General features: G+C 36.8%; 1 protein-coding gene across 1 annotated transcript; it reads left to right on the top strand.

Annotated features, from left to right (window-relative positions):
* Positions 1 to 44: 44 nt before the first annotated feature.
* Positions 45 to 27,849, top strand: tbl3 (transducin beta like 3). Its single transcript, XM_059348844.1, has 23 exons — positions 45 to 216; positions 340 to 391; positions 1,356 to 1,451; positions 2,098 to 2,145; positions 2,268 to 2,409; positions 3,490 to 3,574; positions 3,773 to 3,943; positions 4,069 to 4,144; positions 4,614 to 4,710; positions 6,097 to 6,317; positions 7,513 to 7,654; positions 10,358 to 10,416; positions 10,734 to 10,840; positions 12,083 to 12,221; positions 15,080 to 15,319; positions 16,968 to 17,038; positions 18,544 to 18,700; positions 20,808 to 20,866; positions 21,781 to 21,884; positions 24,496 to 24,567; positions 24,724 to 24,882; positions 26,224 to 26,317; positions 27,041 to 27,849. The coding sequence occupies exons 1-23, from the start codon at positions 185 to 187 to the stop codon at positions 27,414 to 27,416; spliced, it is 2,799 nt and encodes a 932-aa protein (XP_059204827.1). The 5' UTR covers positions 45 to 184; the 3' UTR covers positions 27,417 to 27,849.
* Positions 27,850 to 27,982: the final 133 nt, after the last annotated feature.

Below are 27,982 nucleotides of genomic sequence, written 5' to 3'. Positions count from 1 at the left end.
AGAGCAAAAACCGAGTGACCAATCACAGCTCAGTGCGCTCTGATGACGTACAATTGTTGCGACACTGGTATCAACATGCGGAGGGATGTGTTGACTTCAGGCAACGTGTGAAGTGAAAAATAAGTTATTTACATTACCACAGACATCAAAATATTTAGGTTTTGGGCTTTTTCTCGTGAGCAAGATGGCGAACACCAACCTTCAATTCAAAACGAAGTAAGTTTTTTATGTATCTCGTGTGCAGGATGAAAATATTGCTAGCTGGCTAACACATGCTAGGCTAACATGTCAGTGAAAGTTGCTGCAAATTACAGTTTTATTTCTGTTCTTCTCTGACAGTTATGAGGTTGACAGCAAGATTGAACCGTTTTACAAAGGAGGAAAAGTGCAGGTGAGTTTTCTGCAATGTGTTTTGTGTCATAAGTTTCCAAAATCAGTGTTTATTTCATGTTACAGCAGCCTGAAGTTTAGGTTTATTTACACAGTTAGAAGTTACATTAAGTAACAAGATAACAAATAGATACAATTCACCCTGCGAGGTAAGATTAATACCTTTTGCACAATATGGCAGCCATTTATGGACTATTATACCAAATATAATCCCATGAAAACTTAACAACTGTAAATAAACTATCATAACCTTGGTATTATCATTTACTTGCAATATATTAGCAACCAAAGCCTACTTCAAGATAAGATACAAGTCTAAATGTCTTGATGTCAATCAATATAGCCATCCTATCATTTGATGTTTTAATTCAATAAACAAATTTGGCCAGAATTTCAATGTGGACATTGAAATCTTCTAAGACACAGAGCATTTGTTAGATTGCACAGATTTGTTAGATTTAGTGTTTTTATCTTGTTTTTAGTCACCCCCTTTTCTGCAGTGTAAAGATTGACGCGTTAAATAAGAGTGAACTTGAGAATTTAATTTAAAATAAGTCTTAAAGCGCTTTGAAAAGTTTTCATGATCTGAATATACCTTAAAAATAAAAATGCACATTTGAGAGATATTGATGTCATAAACAGTAAGTATCTGAAGGTCCAGATGATCATGTGACTCAGATCTGGTTCCATCCTAACAAAATGTTTCTGAAGAACCAAAATTCTCTGTAGTAATGTATGAAAGATGTGGATAAATTAAACTGTAATAAAGTGTACAAAGACAGTTTGTAGTTACCAGATTACTAATCCTCCAAAGATCAGTGTGTTGGGCTCCAGTGGTCTAATATTTTCCTGTCGTAAAGGTTTAGGACTAACAAGTGACAGGTTAAAGCAAGCAGCGGAGACTAAAATATCCTGAACTTTGGTCCATATATGGCAACTTTAACCTCTGTGTGTTTGTTTTTCAGATCAGCAAAGATGAAAAGTACATCTTCTGCACTTGTGGATCTCACGTGAATGTTTTGGAGATCAGCACAGGGAAGATCGTCCACAGTGTTGAGCATGTGAGTACAGAAACGGATGCTTACCTGAAGCTTCTCCAGCTAAAAGGGCTGGGCGATATGGACCAAAAGTCATATCCCGATTTATTTAGGCTGAATCCGTATACGATATATATCCTGATATTTTTATCGCTAAGTGAGAGCAAATGTTCAGTCAAAGTCAAAATATGACATGTCTCAATTTTTTGTTTTATTGAAACCGTTTATTTAAGTGAACTTAATACTGTATATATATTTTTCTTTAATCAATTATTATCTTAAATGAAAATAGCCTGTGAAATAAAATAGGCCAATCTTTTTCTGAAATAAATATATTTATATGAGAAAAGAATAACGAACATTACAAAAGTATTAAATATGACAAACCCTAGTAAGGGCAGCATTTATAAATAAATAAAGAAAAAAAAATTGAACTATATCAATATATGCGATATGGTCTAATTCCATATCACATTTAAAAATATATCGACGTATTATTTGTATCAATATATATCGCCCAGCCCTAATAATTAGAATAAGAAATATTTGTTTTTTATAGTCAAATAATTCCCATGAAATTGATCTTTTTAAATTCAAATAGTGCTGATAGAGTCTTGATTATATGTGGAGAATGCAAAAATTTTTTTGACTGTATGTGTTGTAATTGCAGGATGATCAAGAGGACATCACATCTTTTGCCCTCAGCTGTGATGATGAGGTAAAACAAAACAAATTACTCAAGTCATATTTCATGGTGTAAATTCATCATATAGTTTATTATCGGCCTGTTAAAGAGTATTCAGTAATGTGTGTGTGGCTCCACTTTGTTTCCCATCGCAGATTCTGGTAACAGCGAGCAGAGCTCTGCTGCTGAAGCAGTGGGACTGGAGGCAAGCTCAGTGTACTCGCTCCTGGAGAGCCATTCACACTGTTCCTGTAGCCAGCATGACCTTTGACTCCACCTCCACTCTCCTAGCAACAGGTCAGCACACTATATACTATACACCGGGCTTTATCCTAGATTTTATTCTTCCGTTTCCTCCGTGTTTTTTTCGGTCGACTACTCCTCCCAGAGTTTTGGTCACACATACACTAAAAAGGTATCAAATCGACAGGCTCGCCCATGACAAGTGTGCTATGGCTTTTTTAAGGGTTTCCGCAAATGGTTTTCAAATTATTCAGCAAATATCCCCCCAATGTAACCCTATGGAGAGGCTAGAGTGGATGACATCAGAGCTCGAGTGCAGAGGGAGAGAAAAATTTGTCAAAAAATGAATTTGGAAACTGGGCTTGAGGCCGAAAATGCTCCTCGTTTTGACCCCTTTTTTTTTTCGTGAGTACGACTTTTTAATGACTTCTACTTTATTTTCAAATTTTCACTTTTTTCTTGTGGCTTCGACTTTTTTTTCTCATTTTGACTTTTATTTCTTGACTTTGACTTTTTTCTTCTCATTTTGACTTTTTTCTTGTTATTTTGACTTTTTTTTCGTGACTTTGACTTTTGTCTTCTCATTTGACTTTTTCTTGTTATTTTGACTTTTTTTGTGACTATGACTTTTTTCGTGACTTCTACTTTTTCTTCTCATTTTGACTTTTTTCTTGTTATTTTGACTTTTTTTCGTGACTTTGACTTTTTTCTTCTCATTTTGACTTTTTTCTTGTTATTTTGACTTTTTTTCGTGACTTTGAATTTTTTCTTCTCATTTGACTTTTTCTTGTTATTTTGACTTTTTTGTGACTATGACTTTTTTCATGACTTCTACTTTTTCTTCTCATTTTAACTTTTTTCTTGTTATTTTGACTTTTTTTTCGTGACTTTTTTCTTTTTTCTAATTTTCTGAGACACTGAGTTTTGTGTTTTCATTATCTCTAAGCCAGAATCATCAAAATTACAAGAAAAACAGGCTTGAAATATTTCACTCTATGTGTAATGAATCTATATAATGTTTGAGTTTCACTTTCTGAAATGATTGACAAAGAACTTTTTCCTGATATTCAAACTTTTTGAGATGTACCTGTACATTGTACCTTTTGCAGAGTTTCGCTTGTGGTTGTGTTGCAGGTGGCTGTGACGGCACCATCAAGTTGTGGGATGTGGTGAAGCAGTACTGCACACACAACCTGAAAGGATCGTCTGGTGTTGTGCAGTAAGTTCAGATAACAGGAACTGATTTGAATTATATGTATGTACAGGAGTTTTAATGTGTTTTTTGTGTGTTGAAGAGTATTATTACACAACAGACAATCCATAGAAAGTTTGAAAGTTACAGGTTTAGTTAAAGATACTTGCTGTGTAACTAAATGAAGAAACATTGAAGATCCCAAACGTTTGTGTGTCTCTGCAGCCTGGTCCAGTTCCACCCAGACATCAGCAGGCTGCAGCTCTTCTCCTCCTCTCTGGACTGTGGGATCCGGCTGTGGGACCTGCGCTCCAGTCAGTGTGTGTGTGTTCTGCAGAGCCACTACAGCGCCGTCACCTCGCTCAGCTTCAGCCCCGACGGAGACACCATGGTCAGGTAACGGACACACAGATACTCAACAGATCGGCTTTTTATTATCTGCAACAGTTACAGTTTCTGGCCTTCAAATGCTCCATGCTTCACAACTTTTTTTCCTTGCTGTTTTTTCCTTTTATATACAGTTCTGGTAGAGATAAAATCTGTACAGTCTGGGACCTGAAGACTCAGAAAGCCAAGAGGACTGTTCCGGTCTATGAGGTAAGACTTCTTTGTCTTTATAAATATACATCCCATAGACTACAGTATTGAGTCTATTCACAGCACAAACTAAAAGCCCAGCTCCAATAAGGCCTGTAAGTCTTACATTTTATACTGATAGGGTTTACAGGATGTAGAAGGTTTGTTGTGATTTGCAAAGTTCTGGCACAAAGCATGTCCGAGTTAATGTTATTCAAATTATTTTTTTAAAGACGAGGACCAAAACACTTATTTGAGACAAGCTTGAACTAACTGGTTTAGTTTTGTTGTTGTTATAGCCAAATGCTAAGGAAGCACATTTTTTTTGTTATTCAGTGTGTTTCAATTTCATTATGCCAAATTGTTGAAAATTCAAAAAAGCTGCTGAGTGTTAGAATTAACAACAAATAATAAAAACAAATGTTTTTCTATGCTTCATGTGGGGAAAATGCTGCAGTTTGATGTTTCTGTGTGTTGTGTGTGTGTGCAGGCTGTGGAGGGCGTGGTGGTGCTGCCGGAGGACGAGGACTTGTCTCAGATTGGAGTCAAGAGCAAAGACTTGCATTTCATCACAGCCGGCAGCAAAGGTTCGCCTCTCCAGTTGTCCTGAACATCTAATCTGTGCTGCTGTGCATGAGCCCAGACTTCCTCAGATCCGTAAATGTCTCTAGCTGCATTTCCATCAAAAAGTTCTTGATTATTTTTGACACTAAATTACTGAAAAACGACACAAAATGAAAAAAAAGACACAAAATGACCCAAAAAATACACAGAATTACCAAATAAGACACAAAATTATTTTAAAAAGACACAAAATGACCCAAAAAAACACAAAATGACCCAAAAAAGACACAAAATGACCAAAAAAGACACAAAATGACAGGAAAAACCTAAATTACTTAAAAAATAAACAAAATGACAGAAAAAAAGACACAGAATTACCAAAAAAGACACAAAAATATTTAAAAAAATGACCCAAAAAGACACAAAATTACTAAAAAAGACAAAATTACCAAAAAAAGATAGAAAATTACAAAAAAATTATGAAATTACTATTATTATTATGAAAAAATATGACTAAATTATTAAAAAAAGACAAAAAAAATTTTTTAAAGACACAAAATTACCAAAAACAGTAATTAAAGGGACCTTCCACACACAACACGGTAAAGTGCCATTCATATAAAACTCACATTAAACTTCCATATCAAGGTGGGGGCCACAAAATATCATCATGAGGGCCACAATTGGCCCGCGGGCCGCGAGTTTGAGACCCATGTTTTAAGCAATCATATTTTCTATATATTTTTCAGTATTTTGTAATACAGTCAAGAATATTGTTATTGCGAAAATAGCCAGAAATATTGTAATAATCTCGTAGGGCCATATTGCCCACCCCTAACCCAGAACTTAACCCATAAGAACCCATGGTAGGGTGTTCTTTATTGCATTTAAATTGTTCTGACGATTTTTGCCATCAAATTAAAGTCACAATTTTGATATATTAGAGATGCAAACAAAAAGGCAAATGGTTATTTGTTTTTATTTATTATTGATTTATTCTTATTTTGTTGCTGAAAAACAAATCTGAAGAATAATTTGTTGTTAAACAGCACTATTAATGTCACAATTTTGATAAATGTTGTGGAGATGCAAACAAAAAGGCAAATTTGTGTTTCTGTAAGCAGAAAATGTGTCTATTTTTTATTTATTTTAAAATAAGAAATATCATAAACATAAAAACCATAAATGCCCAATGTAACGTATATGTCACATCACAGATCTTTGACATTTAGGGGTAGCATCTTTTTTTAAAAACATCATAAATGTGTTCTATGTGGTCCACTTGGTCTTTAATGTATATCCCCCATAATTTTCCTTTAAGGATTACTGGGTCTGGGTTCTTTTGGGTTAATATAGACCCTGGTCCCTGTGACAGAAACCAAATAACCTCTCTCCTCCTTCTCCTCCAGGTGTACTGAGAGTTTGGGAGGCCAGCACGGCTCGCTGCGTCCACGCCCAGACGCTCCCCTCCAGCCTCAGCGACGCCTCCGAGGAGGAGGAGGAGAAGGAGGACGACCCTCGCAGCCTGACGTACCTCCTCCACCTGCCCGCCTCCTCCAGACTGGCCACGGTCACAGCAGAGCACAACATCGTTCTCTACCAGCTGCCTGCTCTCACCACACAGCAGCAGGTGGGTACCGCACTGCAGAAAACCAGATAAAAACAGTAAATCTGAGGGAAATGATCTTGCTGCATGGACAGATAATTTACCTTGACAAGATTTCTAAAATTAAGATTATTAAATCTAGAAATAAGCATGTTGAACACTTAAAATAAGAAACTAACTCTTAAAACAAGATAAATAAAAGCTCCAAAAGCTCCAAATCCAGACTTCTTCATGACATCCAGACTAGAAAACAAAGCAGCGTGGAGCCCTACTGTAAATTTACCTCTAAAGTTCTGGCTGTAAGAGACAAGCTCAAATATATTTAGTATCAAATGATAGAACTGGATGGAACCCTCTTATATGTTAGATTTGACACCTTTGTTCACATTTGCTACATTTAAAATTCTTTATTGAGCATGATAGTGTTTTGAAAGTTAAAAGAAAGATTCAAAATCACATTTTATGTTGGACTAAAGGACTAAAAAAGACACAAAATGACCAAAAAAGACAGAAAATGACAAAAAAAAAGACAGAATATGACCAAAAAAGACATAAATGACCAAAAAAGACTTACAAAGACATGAAAAGGATTAAAAAATGGACAAAATAGCCCTATAAGACTCCATAGAGTTAAGAGTTAATTTCTTATTTTAAGTGTTCAACATGCTTATTTCTAGATTTAATTATCTTAATTTTAGAAATCTTGTCAAGGTAAATTATCTGTCCATGCAGCAAGATCATTTCCCTCAGATTTAGTGTTTTTATCTCATTTTTAGACATCCTTTTTCTGCAGTGTGGGGAGGTCATTTCATGCCTATATTTTTGGTCGTTTTGTGTATTTTTCTGTCATTTTATACCTGGGTTTTTTTGTGGAAAATGTGTGTCCGTTTTGGTCATTTTATGCCAGATTTTTGTCATTTTGTGAAATTTAGATTTAGATTTTCAAGTGTTAGATAACTGATCTTGTTTTAAGAGTTAATTCCTTATTTTAAGCGTTCAACATGCTTATTTCTAGATTTAATAATCTTAATTTAAGAAATCTTATCAAGGTAAATTATCTGTCCATGCAGCAAGATCATTTCCCTCAGATTTACTGTTTTTATCTGGTTTGTAGACTAAACACCTTTTTTTGCAGTGTGAGACTTCAAACTTCAGGCTATGATTCTTTTTTTAAACGCATAATTAATGGACTCTCTCCTCCCGCGTTGCTCTCTCCCAGTTTGTGGGATACAATGACGAGGTGCTGGACGTGAAGTTTGTGGGTAAAGGCGACAGCCACATGGTGGTGGCCACCAACAGCTGCCAGCTGAAGGTGTTTGAGCTGCTCACCAACAGCTGCCAGATCCTCTACGGACACACAGGTCAGTCACCAGCAGGGGGCAGCAGCTCCATGCAGATAGATACATATCTTCATTTATCCTTTATTTATTTTCTCCAGGAATCATTGCAGCTTTAATGTATCTTGTTTTAAGAGTTAATTTCTCATTTTAAGCGTTCAACATGCTTATTTCTAGATTTTATAATCTCACTTAACCCTATAAAGCCAAGTGTATCATATTTGATACATAAGTTTTTGAGACCTCTACATCAAAAACCTGATGAATACATGAATTGATGATTAAAAAAACTGAGCAACAAATTTCCCAAAAATACCAGATGTAACAAAAATGATTTGCTGGTTCCACTGGTGGATCTGTCATTGCTGCGTGAAAACTTCATATCAGCAGATGTATGATGTTGTTTTATATGGAAAAAAATATTTTGTATGTTTGAGGAAAATGTTAAAAGGAAAGTCAAAGTTTTATTTGGTTAAAAATATTAGGTTTTATATGAATATGTGAGTTCAAGAAAAGCAAATTGTGAGCAACAAATTGCACAAAAAGACCTGATGTATCAAATATGATCCAAATTAAATTCATATATGAAAATTGATATTGAATTCAAAAAAATGTCAGCCAGTTCAACAAACACTCCAGTTTTGAAAATGTAGAATTTTCTGGCAATTATTTCACGGTTCAGGCTTTATAGGGTTAAGATATTAAAACATGCAAAATGACCATAAAGAGATAAAAAAAAAAGACAAGAAATGACCACAAGGAGACACAACATAAGAAAAAACAGGCATAAAATGACCAAAACAGACAAAAAATGACCCAAAAAAATGGCATAAAATGACAGAAAAATACACTTATTGACAAAAATCTGGCATAAAATGACCAAAAAGGACAGAAAATTACCAAAAAAAACAGGCATAAAATGACAGAAAAAGCAGAGGGCAGCGACTGTATGCATATAGCTACATATTTTCATTTATCCTTTATTTATTTTCTCCAGGAATCATTGCAGCTTTAATGTATCTTGTTTTAAGAGTTAATTTCTCATTTTAAGCGTTCAACATGTTTATTTCTAGATTTTATAATCTCACTTAAGATATTAAAACATGCAAAATGACCATAAAGAGATTAAAAAAAGACAAGAAATGACCACAAGGAGACACAACATAAGAAAAAACAGGCATAAAATGACCAAAACAGACAAAAAATGACCAAAAAAAACAGGCATAAAATGACAGAAAAATACACTTATTGACAAAAATCTGGCATAAAATGACCAAAAAGGACAGAAAATTACCAAAAAAAACAGGCATAAAATGACAGAAAAAGCAGAGGGCAGCGACTGTATGCATATAGCTACATATTTTCATTTATCCTTTATTTATTTTCTCCAGGAATCATTGAGGGCAACCCCTCATTTACACAGAGAAATCACAAAACGGCACAGACAAAACACATGCAAAAACATTCAAACAGTTACAGTGAAAAGCAGAGTTATTGGTTATCATAGTTTTAACCCTCTGAAATCTTTGGCTATTATGTCTTTTTAAAAATCTGTTAAAAAATCTATACTATGCAATGTTGGTATCAGTTTTTTTAGCGTTACCTCACCTATATGTCCTGATAATTCATTTATAACTTTGACTTACTTGAAAAATGTTGAATCCAAAAGAAACAAAGGAAAACATAAAATCTGTTCTTGAAAATTATATTTCAATACACAGAATTTTAAATGTTGCAAATATGAATACAGGTTGCAAATATAACATATAAGAGGTAAAATGAGGTTAATATCTAGTTCTATATTTTATGCTAAATATATTTGACATTATCTCCGGTTTTACTTGGCGGATTATTTTTTTTTTTTTAAATGGTATAGAGTTTAAAGCCAGAACTTTAGAGGGAAGCTGATGGAGAGACTCAATGTTGCTTCATTTTTATGTCTTCATGTCATGAAGAAGTAATGTACAGGTGGTTTCATGGACTCTAGAGGGTTAAACATATGAATCAGTATTTAGTTATATTATTATTTGACCAGCAGAGGGCAGGAAGAGTCCACAGGAGAAACAAATGTGTAATCAATATTTTTTTTTCTTAATTTGATTAAATTATCTGTCATATGCTACCTATACATCAGAAGACTTGGAAAAGATTTGGAAAAGAAAAAGAGTTTAGAGTTTCTAGTCTCACACTGTCAATGTAGCAGGGAAACTATTTACAAGACTACAACTAGATTCTTTTAGCAGTTTTTCCTACCATGCAATTTTTTCCCATCATGCTCTTAGTGAAAACTTACTTAATGGAGGACAACAAAAAAAAGAGGAGAAGACGCCACAAAATGCTCCTCACAAAGCTGAAAAAGGGTTTCTGTTTTTATCACATGAAAAGTTGACTATTTTACAGTAAAAATAGATATAAGGAAGAATAAAGGAAAGGAACAATTGTATATGAATAATTATATGTATCAGCTCTATCAACTTTTATTTAGCTAATCATACATTAATCATTGATTATTTATGACTTATTTATGTATAGATTTATTGATACATTTTAACTGGGTCTCCTTACTGTTCTCTTTACTAAGAAACATCTAAATATATGACATCACTATATTTTTATTGAGGCATTATTGTGACGTTCCTTATTATTGTGGAAGTGGTTTTACTGGCCGGTCTGGATCCGGGGACCTTTCCCCCGCTCATCTATTGGTTGTTGATTTATCCTCCACAGATACTGTCCTCTCACTGGACGTGTTCAAAAAGGGATTTCTCTTCGCGAGCTGTGCAAAGGTGAGCACACATCTTGGCACCATGAAATAACACAACACAACATACAAAGAAACAGAAACTGAGGAAACAATGGCTGCGGTGAACTCCCAACATGACTTCTCTCCAACACAAACACACAAACGCCAACACATGTGCTGTTCTATAAACAAGAGATGCTGTACTGTCATATGTAAGCCAACGATAATATTTGTGTGTTCTGTGTGTTCTGTGTGTTCTGTGTGTTCTGTGTGTGTGTGTGTGTGTGTGTGTGTGTGTGTGTGTGTGTGTGTGTGTGTGTGTGTGTGTGTGTGTGTGTGTGTGTGTGTGTGTGTTTTCAGGACCGGTCAGTGCGTGTGTGGCAGATGGACAGTGACAGTGGTCATGTGACCTGTGTGGCTCACGGCTCCAGCCACACTAACGCTGTGGGCTCCATCAGCTGCTCCAGGTAACACTCACACTGCAGCCCAACACACCTGTTGCTTATACTTGCAGTTTAATCGAGCCATGCTTAAAAATCGATTTTTGGCACCAACCGGACTTCTGTCCTCGTGCCAGTTTACATGCAACTCTAATGCGACCGCTTAATGCCACCGGCTAATGCCACCGGCTAATGAGACCTGCTAATGCGACCGGGAATTGTGACCGGTTAATTTGACCGGCTACTGCAACCTGATAATGCTACCGGGTAATGTGCGACTGGCTAATGTGCGACCTGCTAATGCGACTGGCTACTGAGACCGGCTAATGCGACCAGCTAATGTGCGACCTGCCAATGCGACCAGCTAATGTGCGACCTGCTAATGCGACCGGTTAATTTGACCGGCTACTGCGACCAGCTAATGTGCGACCTGCTAATGCGACCGGTTAATTTGACCGGCTACTGCGACCAGCTAATGTGCAACCTGATAATGCTACCGGGTAATGTGCGACTGGCTAATGTGCGACCTGCTAATGCGACTGGCTACTGAGACCGGCTAATGCGACCAGCTAATGTGCGACCTGCCAATGCGACCAGCTAATGTGCGACCTGCTAATGCGACCGGTTAATTTGACCGGCTACTGCGACCAGCTAATGTGCGACCTGCTAATGCGACCGGTTAATTTGACCGGCTACTGCGACCAGCTAATGTGCGACCTGCTAATGCGACCGGCTAATGTGCGACCTGCTAATGCGACCGGTTAATTTGACCGGCTACTGCGACCAGCTAATGTGAGACCTGCTACTGCGACCAGATAATGTGCAACCTGCTAATGCGACCAGCTAATGTGCGACCTGCTAATGCGACCGGTTAATGCGACCGGCTAATTTGACCGGCTAATGCGACAGGCTAATGCGACCGGCTAATGCTACCAGCTTTCTTGGATGTTTTTGTTCCGGGGTCATATGCCAGTGTGTAACATGCGTTGTCTTGTCAAACATGACGGCAAAAATCCTATTCCAATTACATTATCTTGGTGTCCTAATAAGAGTTGGAGAACTCCGACATCAGTCGGACTAACACGTCTACATCCACTTCAGTTGTCTGGTTATAGTCAGATTAAAGCAATAATTTGTTTTTTTACAAGTGTCATGTAAACGGCAATGACTGGCAATGAGCTATGTGGTAAAAAGAGGGGAATTATTCTTACAGAAAGGAAATCAATGAGTGTGCAACAGTTCTGATCCTCGGTCTTTGCGTGTGTCCAGGATGAAAGCATCGTTCGTAGTGTCCGGCAGTCAGGACTGTACTCTGAAGGTTTGGGATCTACCGGCAGACTTGTCGACGACAGGAGAAGACGACATGCATCAGCTGACGCCGCGCGCCACGGAGAAGGCTCATGACAAGGTACGAGCTCAGAACTCTAGTAGCCCATGGCTCGAGAGGGCGAAATACATATTTATATATATTTAAGCTTGCGGTTGCATTATAAGTTCCCCTAAAACCATCCTGTGGGCTAAAAGAAACAGCTGCACTTTCAGTTAGCTGCAAATAAAATTAAACCTCTGGGACCACTGTGGACATTTTCAGCCATATTGGTCATTTTTCACTTTCGCTTTGCCAATAATTTAGGCTGTGATACTGCAAATGGCATGATATTTTGAAATTTCAATTTTTCTTATTGGTCTATAATACACTGTGTACAAATTAATTACCCTTTCAGACCCTTTGGGGTGAAAAGAAATGCTATAAAAACTTTACAGATGTTACACATGTTTTTTTCTAGTTTTTTCGGCATAAACCTCTTAAATAACTTCCACCCGGCTCAAAACTACCAAACATTCAAAGATTTTGAGGATTTTAACCCTTTAAATGCCAGTTTGATTACATGATGTCACTGTTTTTCCTACCTTTTTAGTGTATGTGAGACCAAAACTCTGGGAGGAGTAGTTCACCGAAAAAAACTCGGAAGTAACGGGAGAATAAATAGGATTAAGCGGGTGAATAGTATATAGTGTGCTCTTTCAAGCACACTCAATAACTAGATAGCAAGATTGCACAAACTGTATACACACACACACACACACACACACACACATTATAATCAGTCCGCCTGAAAACTCATCCAGTGAGAAACGTTCCGCGTTGCAAAAATAAGTGTGATTAAAATGCATAAATTTTTTTAACGCCTTCATTTTTGTGTAATTAATTAATCTTAATTAACGTATTAAAGTCTCAGCTATATATATATATATATATATTGTAAGTGCCGTGTGTAGAGTGTAGAATCATCCCTTTAAACTGCCAGTTTACATGCACAAATTATTAAGACATAATGGCCTTATTTTGATAGATATAATCTTAACTAAAATATGTCTTTCCGAGCAATGACTCAATAATCTTCTCTCTATCACACACACTCAGGTGAGTCATTCTCCAGTCTTTGTACACAGTTTTGAACAAAGTGACTCTTCACATAAGGAAGTGAGACATAATGTTCTGGTTACCGTTGGCAGCGAGGTACAATTTCAACACGCTGTAGTTTCCTGTCTGAAGATGTGAGATACAATCCGTCTATCAGCAGCTTCTGGTTTCTTAACTCGTCCTTTGTTTTCATGTAAAACATCCAGGAAATATCAGATTTCTACCACTATGTGAGATGTCAGTCAGCAGTCGGGTGACACGGTGTCGTGACAGGAATTCAGTTATTCCTGGAAAAAAAAAACGTGATTTTATACCGTGACACCTTTTTTTTTTGTTTGATTGTTTCCATCCGAGCAACGGGTCCTTTTTCCAGTAAATCTCCTTCCGTCTTGCATTTACTAGAATCTCAAAAAGCTGCAGTAGATTATTCATGACTTGAAGAAAAAACTTGATCACTGAGAACAATGACAGCAGCTTTTTTTTTTTTTTTTTTACTTTTTTATTGAACATTTTAACAAACATTTTGCATACATCTGGTATACTAAATAATGCATCTTCAGATTACACTTGACATCCTTCCTCAATCTTTCATCTCGGATCAGATATAAAATAAGTTCACATTTTTATTCACTCTAATAAAATTGTGCAACTGAAATAGTCATCATCCAATGTCATCCGAAAATTATGACTAATCAAACAGCAATTTGTTCCAGTGTAGCAAAATTAGAGAAATAAAAATAATAATATTCATAAAAGAAAAACAAAAAAACCCACAATAAATCAAATTGTAAATAATTATAATTAAAAAAAAAAAAAAAAAAACTTTTCAACTCCTGTAGCTACGAACCAGGGTATGAGAGCAGCTTTTAAGAAAAAATCATTTGTTTGGTATCTAGGCAAGCTGATATTGATATTATACAACAAATAATATTATTGATATCAATAACAAACAACATAATAACAATAAATGTGGTATAAAATGCTTTACAATCAGGACATTTCATGGCATAAATAGCACTTTAATGCCATATTTAATGTCAAATATGATGACTTAAACCCACAAAAAATTAAAATGCTCTTCTTCTTTAGCATATAGCCTTTAGCGATTACAGTTGCCTCTTAAAAGTTACACTACAGGCCAAAAGTTTGGAAGCAACTTAAATTTTCTGTTCACAATGGCTTTCTTATTAAAAATCAGTATGGATTCTTTGGATTTTTGGATGTGTTTACTGCATGATCAGACTTTACCTTTATTGAATTGAACCATTTTCCTCCATTGACCTTTAGGTTTACATTGATGTTAGCAGACCATTGCTGAATAAATGTTAATAAAATAAAAGAAGGGCTTAGTTTTAGGGTTGAGAAGATTTGTAAGAGTCACAACTTGAGTTAAAAAGTAAAAAAAAAATCACAGTTTGCATTTTTCACTTTATCTATTTGGCTTTTGAGAGTTTGATACAAAAACACCAAAAAATCTCAACTGTGTTCATCTCTCTGACAAAAGAAACAAGAGTTCAGATTTATACATTAAGGAAAGTCTAAGCAATAAAAAGCCAAAGACCTGATAATTATAGTAAAAATGTATATGATGTTAATGTATATAATAATATAATAATGACGTTTATTTTGTTGCAAAATAAAGCAATGAAACTATGATCTTTTTTAGTACAAATTTGATCTTGCTTCCAAACTTTTTGCCTGTAGTGTATGTACTTACTTGGTTCCAGGTTGAATGCACTTATTGTAAGTCGCTTTGAAAAAAAAGCATCAGCTCACTGACATGTATATAATCTCAGCAGCTTAGATGAAAGTTTATTCTCTCTCCTAACCCCCTCCTGCAGGATGTGAACAGCGTGGCGGTGTCTCCCAATGACAAGCTGCTGGCGTCGGGCTCCCAGGACCGCACCGCCAAGCTGTGGTCGCTGGCGGCGGAGGGCAGCGTGGCCCTGCTGGGCGTCTTCAGGGGCCACCGCCGCGGCGTCTGGGCCGTCTGCTTCTCACCTGTGGACCAGGTGCTGGCCTCGTCCTCTGCAGACGGAGCCACCAAACTGTGGAGCCTGCAGGACTTCAGCTGCCTCAAGGTACCGACTCTATCACAATATATGATAAGATATTAGTTAAATGGTAAATGCACCTGCACTTATATCCTTATAACATATTGTTATCGTTTTCTAAAGAAAGTTCCCTTCCTTATGAGTGTCTTATTTATGTCACGATGACGCACTTAAAATTCCCTTTTTGATTTTCTGTGGTGTTAGACCTGAGTACAGGGTTGCTACGGGTGTTTGAAATCCTTGAAAATGCTTGAAATTGTATGTTGTATTTTCAAGGTTTAGGATAAAGTGCTTGTAAATGCTTGAAATTCTTACTGTATTTCTCTTGCAATCTGACTATATCATCTATAGACTATAGATAATCACATGTTCAATGTAAAAAAATAATGAGTAGCCTATCTGAAATGAAGACCGTTCCTCCTTACAAAAATAGATGTAAAAATGACTAAAAAAGACACAAAATTACAAAAATGACCAAAAATGACACAAACTTGTCGAAATAGAAACAAACTGAACAAAAATAGATGTAAAAATGACCAAAAAACACACAAAATGACCAAAAATAGATGTAAAAATGACTAATAAAGACACAAAATTACAAAAATAGATGCCAAAATGACCAAAAAATGACACAAAATTGTCGAAATAGAAACAAACTGAACAAAAATAGATGTAAAAATGACCAAAAAACACACAAAATGACCAAAAATAGATGTAAAAATGACTAAAAAAGACACAAAATTACAAAAATGACCAAAAATGACACAAACTTGTCGAAATAGAAACAAACTGAACAAAAATAGATGTAAAAATGACCAAAAAACACACAAAATGACCAAAAATAGATGTAAAAATGACTAATAAAGACACAAAATTACAAAAATAGATGCCAAAATGACCAAAAAATGACACAAAATTGTCGAAATAGGAACAAAATGACCAAAAAAGACACAAAATGACCAAAAATAGATTTAAAAATGACCAAAAATACAGTCAGGGAAAAAGTATTAGACCGTGAAATGTAACACCATCGCTGTTGGTATGGTTCAGTGAAATCTCCCCTTTTTAGTATGTAAGAACTCATCTAAAACATGCAACTTACAACAAGTGTAAGATAATGGAAAAACTTGAAAATTTACCTTGAAAGACCTTGAAAAATGCTTGAATTTGACCACTGATAAAATGTACCAACCCTGTGAGTAGTTATTTTAAGATGTAATGCACTGTTATTTAAAAAAAATATTTTTGTTTAGAGTTATGCATGTTATGTAATTTAAACAATCCATCTTATATCTTTTTATTTATTTATTTATTGGATCTCCATTAGCACCAGCACATTAGCATAGCTATTCTTCCTGGAGTCCAAACATTAAATCAAATTGTCCATTCTCCGAGATCATCAACAAAACAACAACAACAACAACAACAACAACCGTCAATACAGTCACAACACATATACAATCACAAACGCTGACAAACATGAACCACAAGACATGACACAACACTTGTACAGTAAAATTAAGAGTCCATACACAACATACAAACACCATAGCAAAACATACAAACAGATACCAAAAAATACAATTTGGGGGGGATCAGCTGAATGTCATTTTGATACATTCTGTAGCTGTAAAGTAAAAATGACTGTTGGTTTTTCTCTCTTTTTTTCTTAAAGACATTCGAGGGACACGATGCGTCTGTTCTGAAGGTGGTCTTTGTGAGCCGAGGCACTCAGCTGCTCACCAGGTAACCCCGCCCACATCTTTCCACTATGAAAGCACACTTTTATATATAATCATCAGCATGATGTGAGCTTATCTTCATATATCTGGCACGATTGTCACGCACCGTTTCTGGGACTCGAACCAACATTTGTCTCGCTTGCTTGCTCAAAAGACTTAAGACTGAAGAATGCAAAACAAAAACTGCAGTCTCAATGGCCTATTGTTTTAAGTGGGCTGTTATACAAAAGAAATTGGCATCAACTTTCACTTTATGATCACATGACAAACCTCATTAAGCATGTAGTTTGAATTTCAGACAGCTTGTGTTATAACCCATTTAAGGCGGGAAAGCAAAAAGACACAAAATGACCAAAAAAGACACAAAACGACTAAAAAAAGACACAAAATGACTAAAAAAAGGGACACAAAATGACCAAAAAAGACACAAAATCACTAACAAAAGACACAAAATCACTTACAAAAGACACAAAATGACAAAAAAAGACACAAAACGACTAAAAAAAAAAGACACAAAATGACCAAAAAAGACACAATGGACACAAAATCACTAACAACAGACACAAAACGACTAAAAAAAAGACACAAAATGAAACAAAATGACAAAAAAAGGACACAAAATGACAAAAAAATTATCAAAAAAGACACAAAATGACCAAAAAAGACACAAAATCACTAACAAAAGACATAAAAAGACACAAAATGACCAAAAAAGACACAAAATGACCACACAAAAAAAAGACACAAAATGACTAAAAAATGACCAAAAAAGACACAAAATCACTAACAAAAGACACAAAATCACTTACAAAAGACACAAAATGACAAAAAAAGACACAAAACGACTAAAAAAAGACACAAAAAGACAAAACGACTAAAAAAAAAGACACAAAATGACCAAAAAAGACACAATGGACACAAAATCACTAACAACAGACACAAAACGACTAAAAAAAAGACACAAAAAGAAACAAAATGACTAAAAAAGGACACAAAATGACAAAAAAATTATCAAAAAAGACACAAAATGACCAAAAAAGACACAAAAAGACACAAAATCACTAACAAAAGACATAAAAAGACACAAAATGACCAAAAACAGACACAAAATGACCACACAAAAAAAAGACACAAAATGACTAAAAAATGACCAAAAAAGACACAAAATGACTAAAAAAAGACACAAAATGAGAATACATGTGGGAGTGTCTCAATGCATCATGGGACTTTTCGGAGCGGAGGGAGCTCAGATATAACAGCTATAAGCTCTCAAATACTTTTTTGATTTTATTTCTATTTGCTACAGAGGCTGAAAAATCTATTATTTAGTAGGAAGAGTTGACACTTCTGTTGAATATCCAGAAAAACTTCAGGTTTTAGGGGCTTATTTAAAGTCGCCCAGAGGTTTTACAGACATTTTTTCCAGGCGTTTTAGGCCCAAATGGGTTAAATGATGTCTGTATTATTGTGGCTCCTCCTGCTCTAACTAAACCGATGCTCTGTCTTTAGCGGCTCCGATGGTTTAGTAAAGCTGTGGACCATAAAGACCAACGAGTGTGTGAAGACGCTGGACGCCCACCAGGACAAAGTGTGGGGTCTCCACGCCAACCGCAAAGACGACAAGATGGTGACGGGCTCAGCAGACTCTAACATCACCGTGTGGAGGGTGAGTGGGATTTGACTGAACAGAAGATATAGTGACAGAAGGAAGCTGCACCGATTAGCAATCCAACTCCTATAGATAGAAGCATATAACAATTCACCTATGGCTAAGCCCCGCCCCCTCCACTCACTCGGACAAACTGTCAACATTCGGTGACGGGCGCTATGGCAGCTGTGACAGTTGGAGAAATTTCACAGGAGGCAATTAATCACTTTTGGAGACAGAAAGATGAAATATCATCTGGAAGTCAGCAAAAGGGCCTTCATTAACAGGTTAGAGGTTTTCACTCGTCTTTTCACCCCACTGACACCGCTCATTCCGGTGCTTGTTGTAAACAAACAGAGATCGCTGCCGCTAACGAGGTCGGCCGGCTTGTTAACCAGCCGGCCGACCTCGTTAGCGCTCGTTAAGACGGAGTCGCTGGATTTGTCTCCAGTCATTAATGAGGAGATGTTGTGTCAGAGTTGCATGTACCCCATGCACACCGTTTGACCATTTTAAACTTAAAATCAAAAGAAAAAACACATAAAAAACGACTGAAAACGGACTAACTCCAATGCATTTCAATGGATGTGGAAGCAGAGAATGTCCGATTGTATTGAGTTAGCTATGCGCACTGTGATTGGCTCATCGCGTTTGGGGGTGTGGCTTAGCCATAGGTCAATTCAGTGTACCATTCAACTTCTCAGTCAGGAAAGTAGCTATTGGCTCCAAAAAGTTGCTAGAAGTCACTAAATGACGCCATCGCCTCATTTGCATAATTTACCATTTGCATGTACTTGTAATGGACGCTGTAGCAGAGAGGAATAACGTTGTGGGAAAGATAAAAAGTGAGTTAAAAACACTCTAAATATGTTTAGAACTGCAAGTGGACTGTCTTCAAATTGTCACAATTTCAACCCTCCTCCTTTATCCAGCCTCAGGACTAAAGGCTAAAGTTCATGTTGATTTTGACTTCAAGTTGATATTCATGTGTTGTTGTTGTTTTTTTATGTTCTTTAAATTTAAAATGTATGTTTTCTTGCTTTGAATTAGCTATTTGTGGAGCGGAAAAATGACACACAGAGCAAAAAAATATGAAAAAAATTGTTTGTTTGTCACTTACTTAGGGGTTGCCATATCGTATCGTTCACGATTATACCGCTATAATTTTTTATGAGTAAAAAAAATGCATATCATTATATTGGCAACATTCCTACTTCTTGACGTAGTGATGTAAGGGTTTCCCAATAATTACCTAGACTGTCCGAACACTGCTGCATTATGCCGCTTGTTAGCCGCGAGCTAACATCAGCTAACATTAGCTAACAATTAAAGTTGTGTTAATCCCCAAAAGCTACTTCCTGTCGCTAAACAATGCAGCTTTCAAAATAAGAGCAGAGTGTGTTAACAGAATCCACCACAGAATTTACAAGAAGACTGTCAAAATAAGATGCCTTAAATAAAACATATAAGAAACTTTATTCTCCTTTACAATAATTAATTAAATATGCAATGATAAGATCAGTGTTTATGATGGTGGTAAAAAAAGTGCTATTAGAATGTGTAAGAGGCACCAAATTTGAGCTTTTATTAATTTTTTTTTGCTTTTGCTCACATTTAGCTCTCAAAGTGGACGAGATTGATGCATTTTACTTAAAAATGTACAAAATTAGATGGTTTTTTTTTTATCATTTGCTAACACTCAACAGTCACAAGTATTATTTTTTATTTTTTTTATTTATACAGAGTAAAAAAAAACAGTTTCTATATATTTTTCAGTATTTTGTAATATCGTCAAGAATATCGTTATTGCAAAAATATCGTGATAATCTTTTAGGGCCATATTGCCCACCCCTACACTTCCTGCATGAGGCCCATTGTCAGGTGATCACTTGTTGGGTCAGTATTTGCATGAAGTGAGTAAGAATGTGACTTCACCTAAATATTTTAGTCCTTTTGGCGGCTAATAATTAACCTGCTGAGGTTCCCTGAAGCAAAAAACATGCAGTCCACTTGTTATCTTTTTCCCTTGAACTGACCTGTTTTCTCTTGTGGGGGTGGTGAGGAATTTCTCCTTCAGGGATAAACAGAAAACAAAAAATGTTTCTGTTCTTTTGTCTGCTGCTAGGATGTGACCGAGGTGGAGCTGGCGGAGGAGCAGGCCAAACAGGAGGATCAGATACTCAAGTAAGCTGCACACACACAACATCCTTTTTTTGTTGGAGGTCAGATAAACAGAGACTGTGGGCTTTGTGTGTGTTCTGATAAAATGGAGGGATTAATATGTCTCAAGACAATTGATTATATGTGTTTATACCATAATCTGGGTGAAGACTCAACTATGAACGCCTGCAGGGTGTCCATTCATTCCTGAAAATGGACACCTAGTACAGGTGCATCAAAAGTCCATTTCCTGTAGTTTAAGTCAAACAGCCCCAACCAAGTATTGAGTCATATTCTGCCCTACAAAGTCTAACTGCAGTAACTACATTTTTGGTTGAAATTGAGTTATAACTAAAAATTAACCCCTTGATGTCTGTTTTATCTTCTGACAAAGTTTTAGATTTCAATTTTGCTTTGATGATATAAAAATTGCAGTAACTACAAAAGCCAACTCGAAAACCAAAGCAGAACGCAGTAAGTTCACTTACCACGGTCTGACTAATATATATATATATATATATATATATATATCTCCAAATCAGATACATTATTACCATATAATTTTCTGAGACACTGAGTTTTGTGTTTTCATTATCTCTAAACCAGAATCATCAAAATTACAAGTAAAACAGGCTTGAAATATTTCACTCTATGTGTAATGAATCTATATAATGTATGAGTTTCACTTTCTGAAATGATGAAAACATATTGAGCTTTTTCATGATATTCTAATTTTTTGGGATGTACCTGTATGTACATTGACAACTCTGTCAGAGATTAATGTCATGGTTTAATCTCAGTCTGTAATCTGTAATCTCAGAGGCCTAACTTCCGTCTTGCGACCCTCCAACAATGTTTTTTTTAAGCGTCCTTGATCTCTTTTGTTGCGTCCCATTGGTGGACTTGCTGGTGTTGAATGTTGCTTCTTGTGTGTGAAGGCAGCAGGAGTTGTCCAACCTGCTCCATGAGAAGAAATACCTGAAGGCCCTGGGTATCGCCATCTCACTGGACCAGCCGCACACTGTGCTCACTGTCATCAAAGGTATTACAACTATACTACTCTTTGGGAGTATTTTTGCTGATTTTGACCAGCAGAAACTTATATATATACACACACAGGGATAAAAGTAGTCTATTTATTAAATAGACAAAATATTTAAGAAATACAGCATGTTTTGCATGTTTGTTTCAAATATATATATATATATATATATATATATATATATATATATATATATATATATATATATGTATATATATAAAACCACAAACTAGAGATCTAGAGCATTAGATCTAGGGTGTGCAGCTTTCCTAGGTAGATTGACAATAAGAGGGTTTCTCAACAGTTTGTAGAACAGAAGTGCTTGTCATCCAATTGCTGAAAATACAGAAATCTCCAAAATGACCAAAGTTTTTGAACCCAAATCTCAGCATGGATTCTTATATGTTGTCCCAAAGGTCTTTAAATATTGATGTTATATTCTGGAGAGTTTTTCTGACCATTTTTATCCATTCTTGATATGAATAAGATTGCATTATTGAGCACCAAATTGGGTATCAACCCAAAAATTACTGCAACAACTTCTGTTGAACCTGGACTGGACTTTAGAAAGGGAACCCTTTACTCACCATAAAAGGCTTCAATAAATAAATAAATAATGAATTCATGAAGTCATTTTAATTAGATATTTATGACCAGAACAACTTGACACAAAGTGCTGAGCTTCATCTAAAATTAATCTTCAGGTTCTCAGCTTTCAGATGATGTCAACCTCTTCTATGACATTTATTGTTGACCTGCTATCTCCCCCTAAACATCCACTGGCCACAACCACCAAAAAGCTCTTTGAACAGTAACAGATTAATAGCTGACAGGACAGAAGGATAAGAACCGTCAGCTATTAACTCCAGAGGAAGCTGCTACTCTACTTTCTCTATTAAGACCTTTTACTGGTTGTATTCACACACACAGTACACATGGCTTACAAATTATTCTATCCAACACTCTGCATCTCTCTCCTTCATCTTTGACTTGTGGTTATCTCGTCAATCTGTCATCTCTTATTGTCACCCGAGCATAAATCAAACCATGTGACCGAGCCTGTCGGCACGAAAAGAAAAAGCGACCTGAATACCACAACATTCACGCACCATTGTCCTTTCCCATGACACAGTCATGTTTAACAACACACAGTGACTAGCCATCATGTTATCTAACACCCTCTGTGAACCCTTCTTTGTTCTTGCATTAGAGAGATACATGCAATTAGAAAAGCTGGCATTAAGTCACATTTACTACGTCATTCGTGTTAATTCCAGCAGGGTGTGGATCAGCTACATGTCAATCAGTACATGCATCAGACAAAAGGCAGATTCATTCATGCTTATGTAAAAACGATCCAAAGTGGCATCACACCTAGTTAGAAAAGATCATGAACTGAGCCAAACAAAGGTGTGGACGTGCAGGTTTGTCTGGGTTTTTCCTCTGTATTAGCTGTATTACAGTTGATTATATAATCAGTAATATGATTAAAAATATATAGAGACTGTATCCCAAATCGGACACATCTGCAATGCCGCACTTTCCGGTGTTTTCACCGTCATTTTGAATAAGATCGCCACCACCAGTGGAGGTATAATTGATTTGTACATATTTAAGAATCTACGTGTGAAATTTCATTTATGTACATGGAGATTTACATGTCAAATTACAATACCAAAGTAAATCTGATGAGAGAAAGCAGTAAGAACGCTCAGGCGACGATTATAAAAGTACATCTTAATTTTAAGTGTACTGTATTTATATTTGGGGAGAGGGGCGCCTGGAATGCCCTGCTTATCCTGCTGCCCCCGCGACCCGGCCCCGGATAAGCGGACGAGAATGGATGGATGTATTTTATTGTGAAGGACAGAAGTATGGTCCGGGTGTGTTGATAAAGATGGTTGATAACGGTGTTATTTATTCGGCTTAGCCAGAAATATCCAATTCCCCCCGAAAAATTCAGCAGCCTCCATTGTTTTATTGTTTTATTGTTTTACAGCGAGGAGATCCAAGTGTCCGATTTGGGATATAGTTAGCTCACAGCTAATTCAGCGGGGTTAGCATCCTTTAGCCGACTCTGGTAAACCCGAGGCTAACGTACACGGTTAAAACAATATACGGTTCAAAAGATAAGAAGTTAGGATTTAGTTTCACACCATTTTTCACACCAAACTAGAAGATTTAAGGAATCTTTGGGCACCATGTGCATCAGGATATCATGTCAGGAAGTTCTCAAAATAACACTGCAAAGTTTTTTTATGTTTCATTCAAAAAAATGCGAGGAGAACCAAGTGTACAACTAGGTATACAGTTAGCACACGGCTAATTCACCGGCGTTAGCGTCCTTTAGCCGACTCTGGTAAACCCGAGGCTAACGTACACGGTTAAAACAATATACGGTTAGAAAGATAAGAAGTTAGACTTTAGTTTCACACCATTTCATTAATTGGAAGCACAACATGATCATTTATATTAGTAGTTAATGTGAAATTTTGATAGAATCTTAGCCGATTTGGGTAACATTTACGCTAATAATGAATGACTTTATAACAAGAACATGATGTGCCTCAACCATTGTTTTCTGTGTCTGACTGTTCTCTGCTGCTTCCAGCGATCCGTCAGGCGGAGAATAGCAGCGAGATGTTGCAGAAGACGGTACTGAAACTCCGAGTGGATCAGAAAGGTAACGGATCAGTGATGCCCAAATTGCCCCAAAATATTTTCCTAATGCTGGAATACAAAAACAAAGAAGTTTTAATTACATTAAAAGTACTGAAGTCTGTTTCTTATCTTCCTTCCCTTTTCACACACCACCCCGTTTTGACTTCAACCCACTCAGAGTCTCTCCTGCGCTACTGTGCCGTGTGGAACACCAACGCCAGAAACTGCCAGGACGCCCAGGCCGTCCTCCAGGTGCTGCTCACACACCTGCCGCCAGAGGAACTGCTGCAGTACCAGGGCGCCCGGACTCAACTGGAGGGACTGATCCCATACACAGGTCAGCTGAGGGAGGGTGGAGGGACAACAGGGGTGTTTCCATTACAGTCCAATACCCGAAATGAGGCGGGTCTCACTCGCCAAAATGCCCCTAATTTGAATATTTCATAGTTCAGCCCGGCATCGCGGAACGAGGTACACAATGGCACAGTGCTAACAGGCTAACAGTTAGCTCTGTAGCAGTACAGTGTGTATGTGCTGCTGCTGCAGGAGGTGTTCACTTAGAGATCGATGGGTTTTTTTTTACAACAAGCACCAGACGCTCTGTGTACAGTTAGCGATGCTGGTTAATTCACGATCACAATGTTTAAGATCAGCAGAGATGCTATGCATAATTACCCATGCTGGTTTGTTTATGATCAGCGGGAAAAAAAAATTAAAACTAACTGAATTTGAAAACAAAAAAATCACAGTGGAGACGCTTTGCATAATTACCCATGCTGGTTTGTTTATGATCAGCGGGAAAAAACTGAGTAAAACGAATTGAATTTGAAAACAAAAAATCACAACAAAATTAAAATGAAAACTAATGAAAAATCCAGAACTATTATAACCTTGGTCCATACATGTTTGATATCAGTTCAGTTCAGTTTGACTGAATACTTTGTTGGTCAGTCTGTGGGTTTGACTCCCATTGTGGAGAAATAAAAACACTGAAGTATGATGAACAGACTGAGAATTTTCTCTTATTTGACAAAACAATTCTTAATTTAATTTAACTTTTTTATTTTGTGGACACAAAATGCAGTTTAAAAGTTAATTTGCAATACTCACCATATCGCAAAATGCTTAAAATCACAATAATATCATATTATGATTCGAGTATCGGGATAAAATCGTATCATGCTGATTCCCATCCCTAATATTCATGTACTATGAATGTAGACTGCAACTATAACATGAGGTTGACTGAGGAATGTGTTTAAGAATGCTTCCTTTTCTTTCTCTTCTGTGGGACGGTTTAAACAAACACAATGTACAACATACAAAGAAAACTTTATGTAAGTGGATGTAAACAATGACGGTATTGTATCAATAACCAAGAAGCCTTTATTGTCATTGCACAGGGTAAGAAGTACTAGTACAACGAAATTTGCCATCAACCCGTCCAAAACATATAAAACACACAAACAATATGACAGAGGTGAAAGAAGGAAAAAAATAATGAAAAAAAGCAACATAAGCATAATAAACTTGAACAGACTTATGACATGCTACAAGTATCGAAGCAAGGCTAGGTTTTCTGTTACCCATCACATCATTGCTGTGTCTCTGGAGCTCTGGTTCCTAATTAACATTTGGGCTAAAATGTCGACTGTTTCCTCTTCTTGCTCTCCCACAGAGAGACACATGCAGAGGCTCGGCAAGCTGCTGCAGGCGTCCATGTTCCTGAACTACATGTGGCAGAAGATGAGAGTGGCCGGAGCTCCAACCAGGTGAGAGACTCAAGACAACAAGGCGACCTCTAGGCCTGAGAAGTGGAGGTGGAGGTACATAATGCTGGGCTTACACCATTTCCCCAGTCCAGTCTTTTGGTGGAAGCCCAGAATTCGTCAGCGCATTATAGTCGATAAGTCCGTGCAAGTGTGTAGTTAGAGACATGGCGAGTGAGCCATGTCTTACTTAAATTTCATCTATTTATGAAAAAAATACAAAAATACACAGAATTACCAAAAAAGACACAAAATTATTAAAAAAAGATACAAATGACTAAAACAGACTTACTAAAAAAATACACAAAATTATTTTAAAGACACAAAATTACCAAAAAAAGACACAAAATTACAAAAAAAGACACAAAATTACCAAAAAAAAGTAATTAAAGGGACCTTCCACACACAACACGGTGAAGTACCATTCATATAAAACTCACATTAAACTTTCATATCAAGGTGGGGGTCACAAAATATCGTCACAAGGGCCACGAGTTTGAGACCCAAGAGGTAAATGCAAGATATAAAAGTGTACAAAAGAACACTTCCAAAGAATGAGCAGGTCAGGGGATCAATGTATTAGTATTTGACATGATAACTTGTCTCTGTAGTGGCTGAAAATGTCCTGGAAAATAATTTCAGGTTAGGAGTTGGGAACCCTGATAATGTTTCAACGGTAGAAGTGTTGATTTCCAACTAATCCCTGTTGGTGTTTTTCCTTTCTAGCATGGACCAAGATGAAGAAATGGACACCACTCCTCTCTCACAGCCTTTCTTTACCATCGACAAGGAGAAAGGAACAGACAGCAGCGACGGGGAGAAAAGAGGGGAAAATGACAGTGGAGAAGATGAAGATCCCAGTCGAAGCCCAGAAGAGGAAGAGGAGGGAGACGATGAGGTCAGCGCCACCAAGAAAGCCTCCCGCCAAGACGAAAGACGAGTAGAAAACGGAGAGAGCACCAAAACAAACGGCAACCACCACTCTGAAAGTGAGGAGAGCTCAGAAGACGAAGACATGGAAGAAGAAACAGATCAAACAATACGAGTGGTGAAATGTCTCCCAGTTTCTACAACCACACAGTGTCAGACTTCAGCCAGCTGACGGGAATCTCTGGAGTGACACATTGTGCAGGAAGAGACAGACAGACAGATAGAGAGACAGACAGGTGTGGAGTGATGATGATACAGAAAGTAAGCCTCTCTACATTCCCCCAATTGGACTTTCTGTCTCGGGCCAGGAACTTAATTGTGCGTCAGTCGTTCCATTCAGAGTTCAAGCAGAATTTAAAGAATCTCAACCAGCCTGATTTCCTCTGAGAAAATGGACAATAGGAGGGTTTCATTAACATTCAGGCACTGGGCCAGGCTCATCCTCCATTGTCTTCTTCAATGTTGTGTATTCTTGCTCTACTGGCTCGACCACAACAACACAAAAGCTTCTCTATGTAACCGCAGATTGTTTTGTAATGTCATATGACCCACAGCTGTTTATAAAATAAAGATCTGTGCTTTGTGATTTAAAAAGGCTTTTATTTTTTAATATTCAGATTTAGAATACTTTATTAGTCCCAGAAGGGTAATTCAGTTTTACAGTCAGCCTGTCCATTGTACAAAAATATATATTAAAAAACAAGAAATAAATAGTACATTGTAGGGGTGTGACGAGAT

This window comes from Centropristis striata, chromosome 13 (assembly GCF_030273125.1).
Source record: "Centropristis striata isolate RG_2023a ecotype Rhode Island chromosome 13, C.striata_1.0, whole genome shotgun sequence".
NCBI lineage: Eukaryota > Metazoa > Chordata > Actinopteri > Perciformes > Serranidae > Centropristis > Centropristis striata.
Note: the sequence above shows the minus strand (reverse complement) of the source record. Positions and strands in the feature narration are given on the sequence as shown.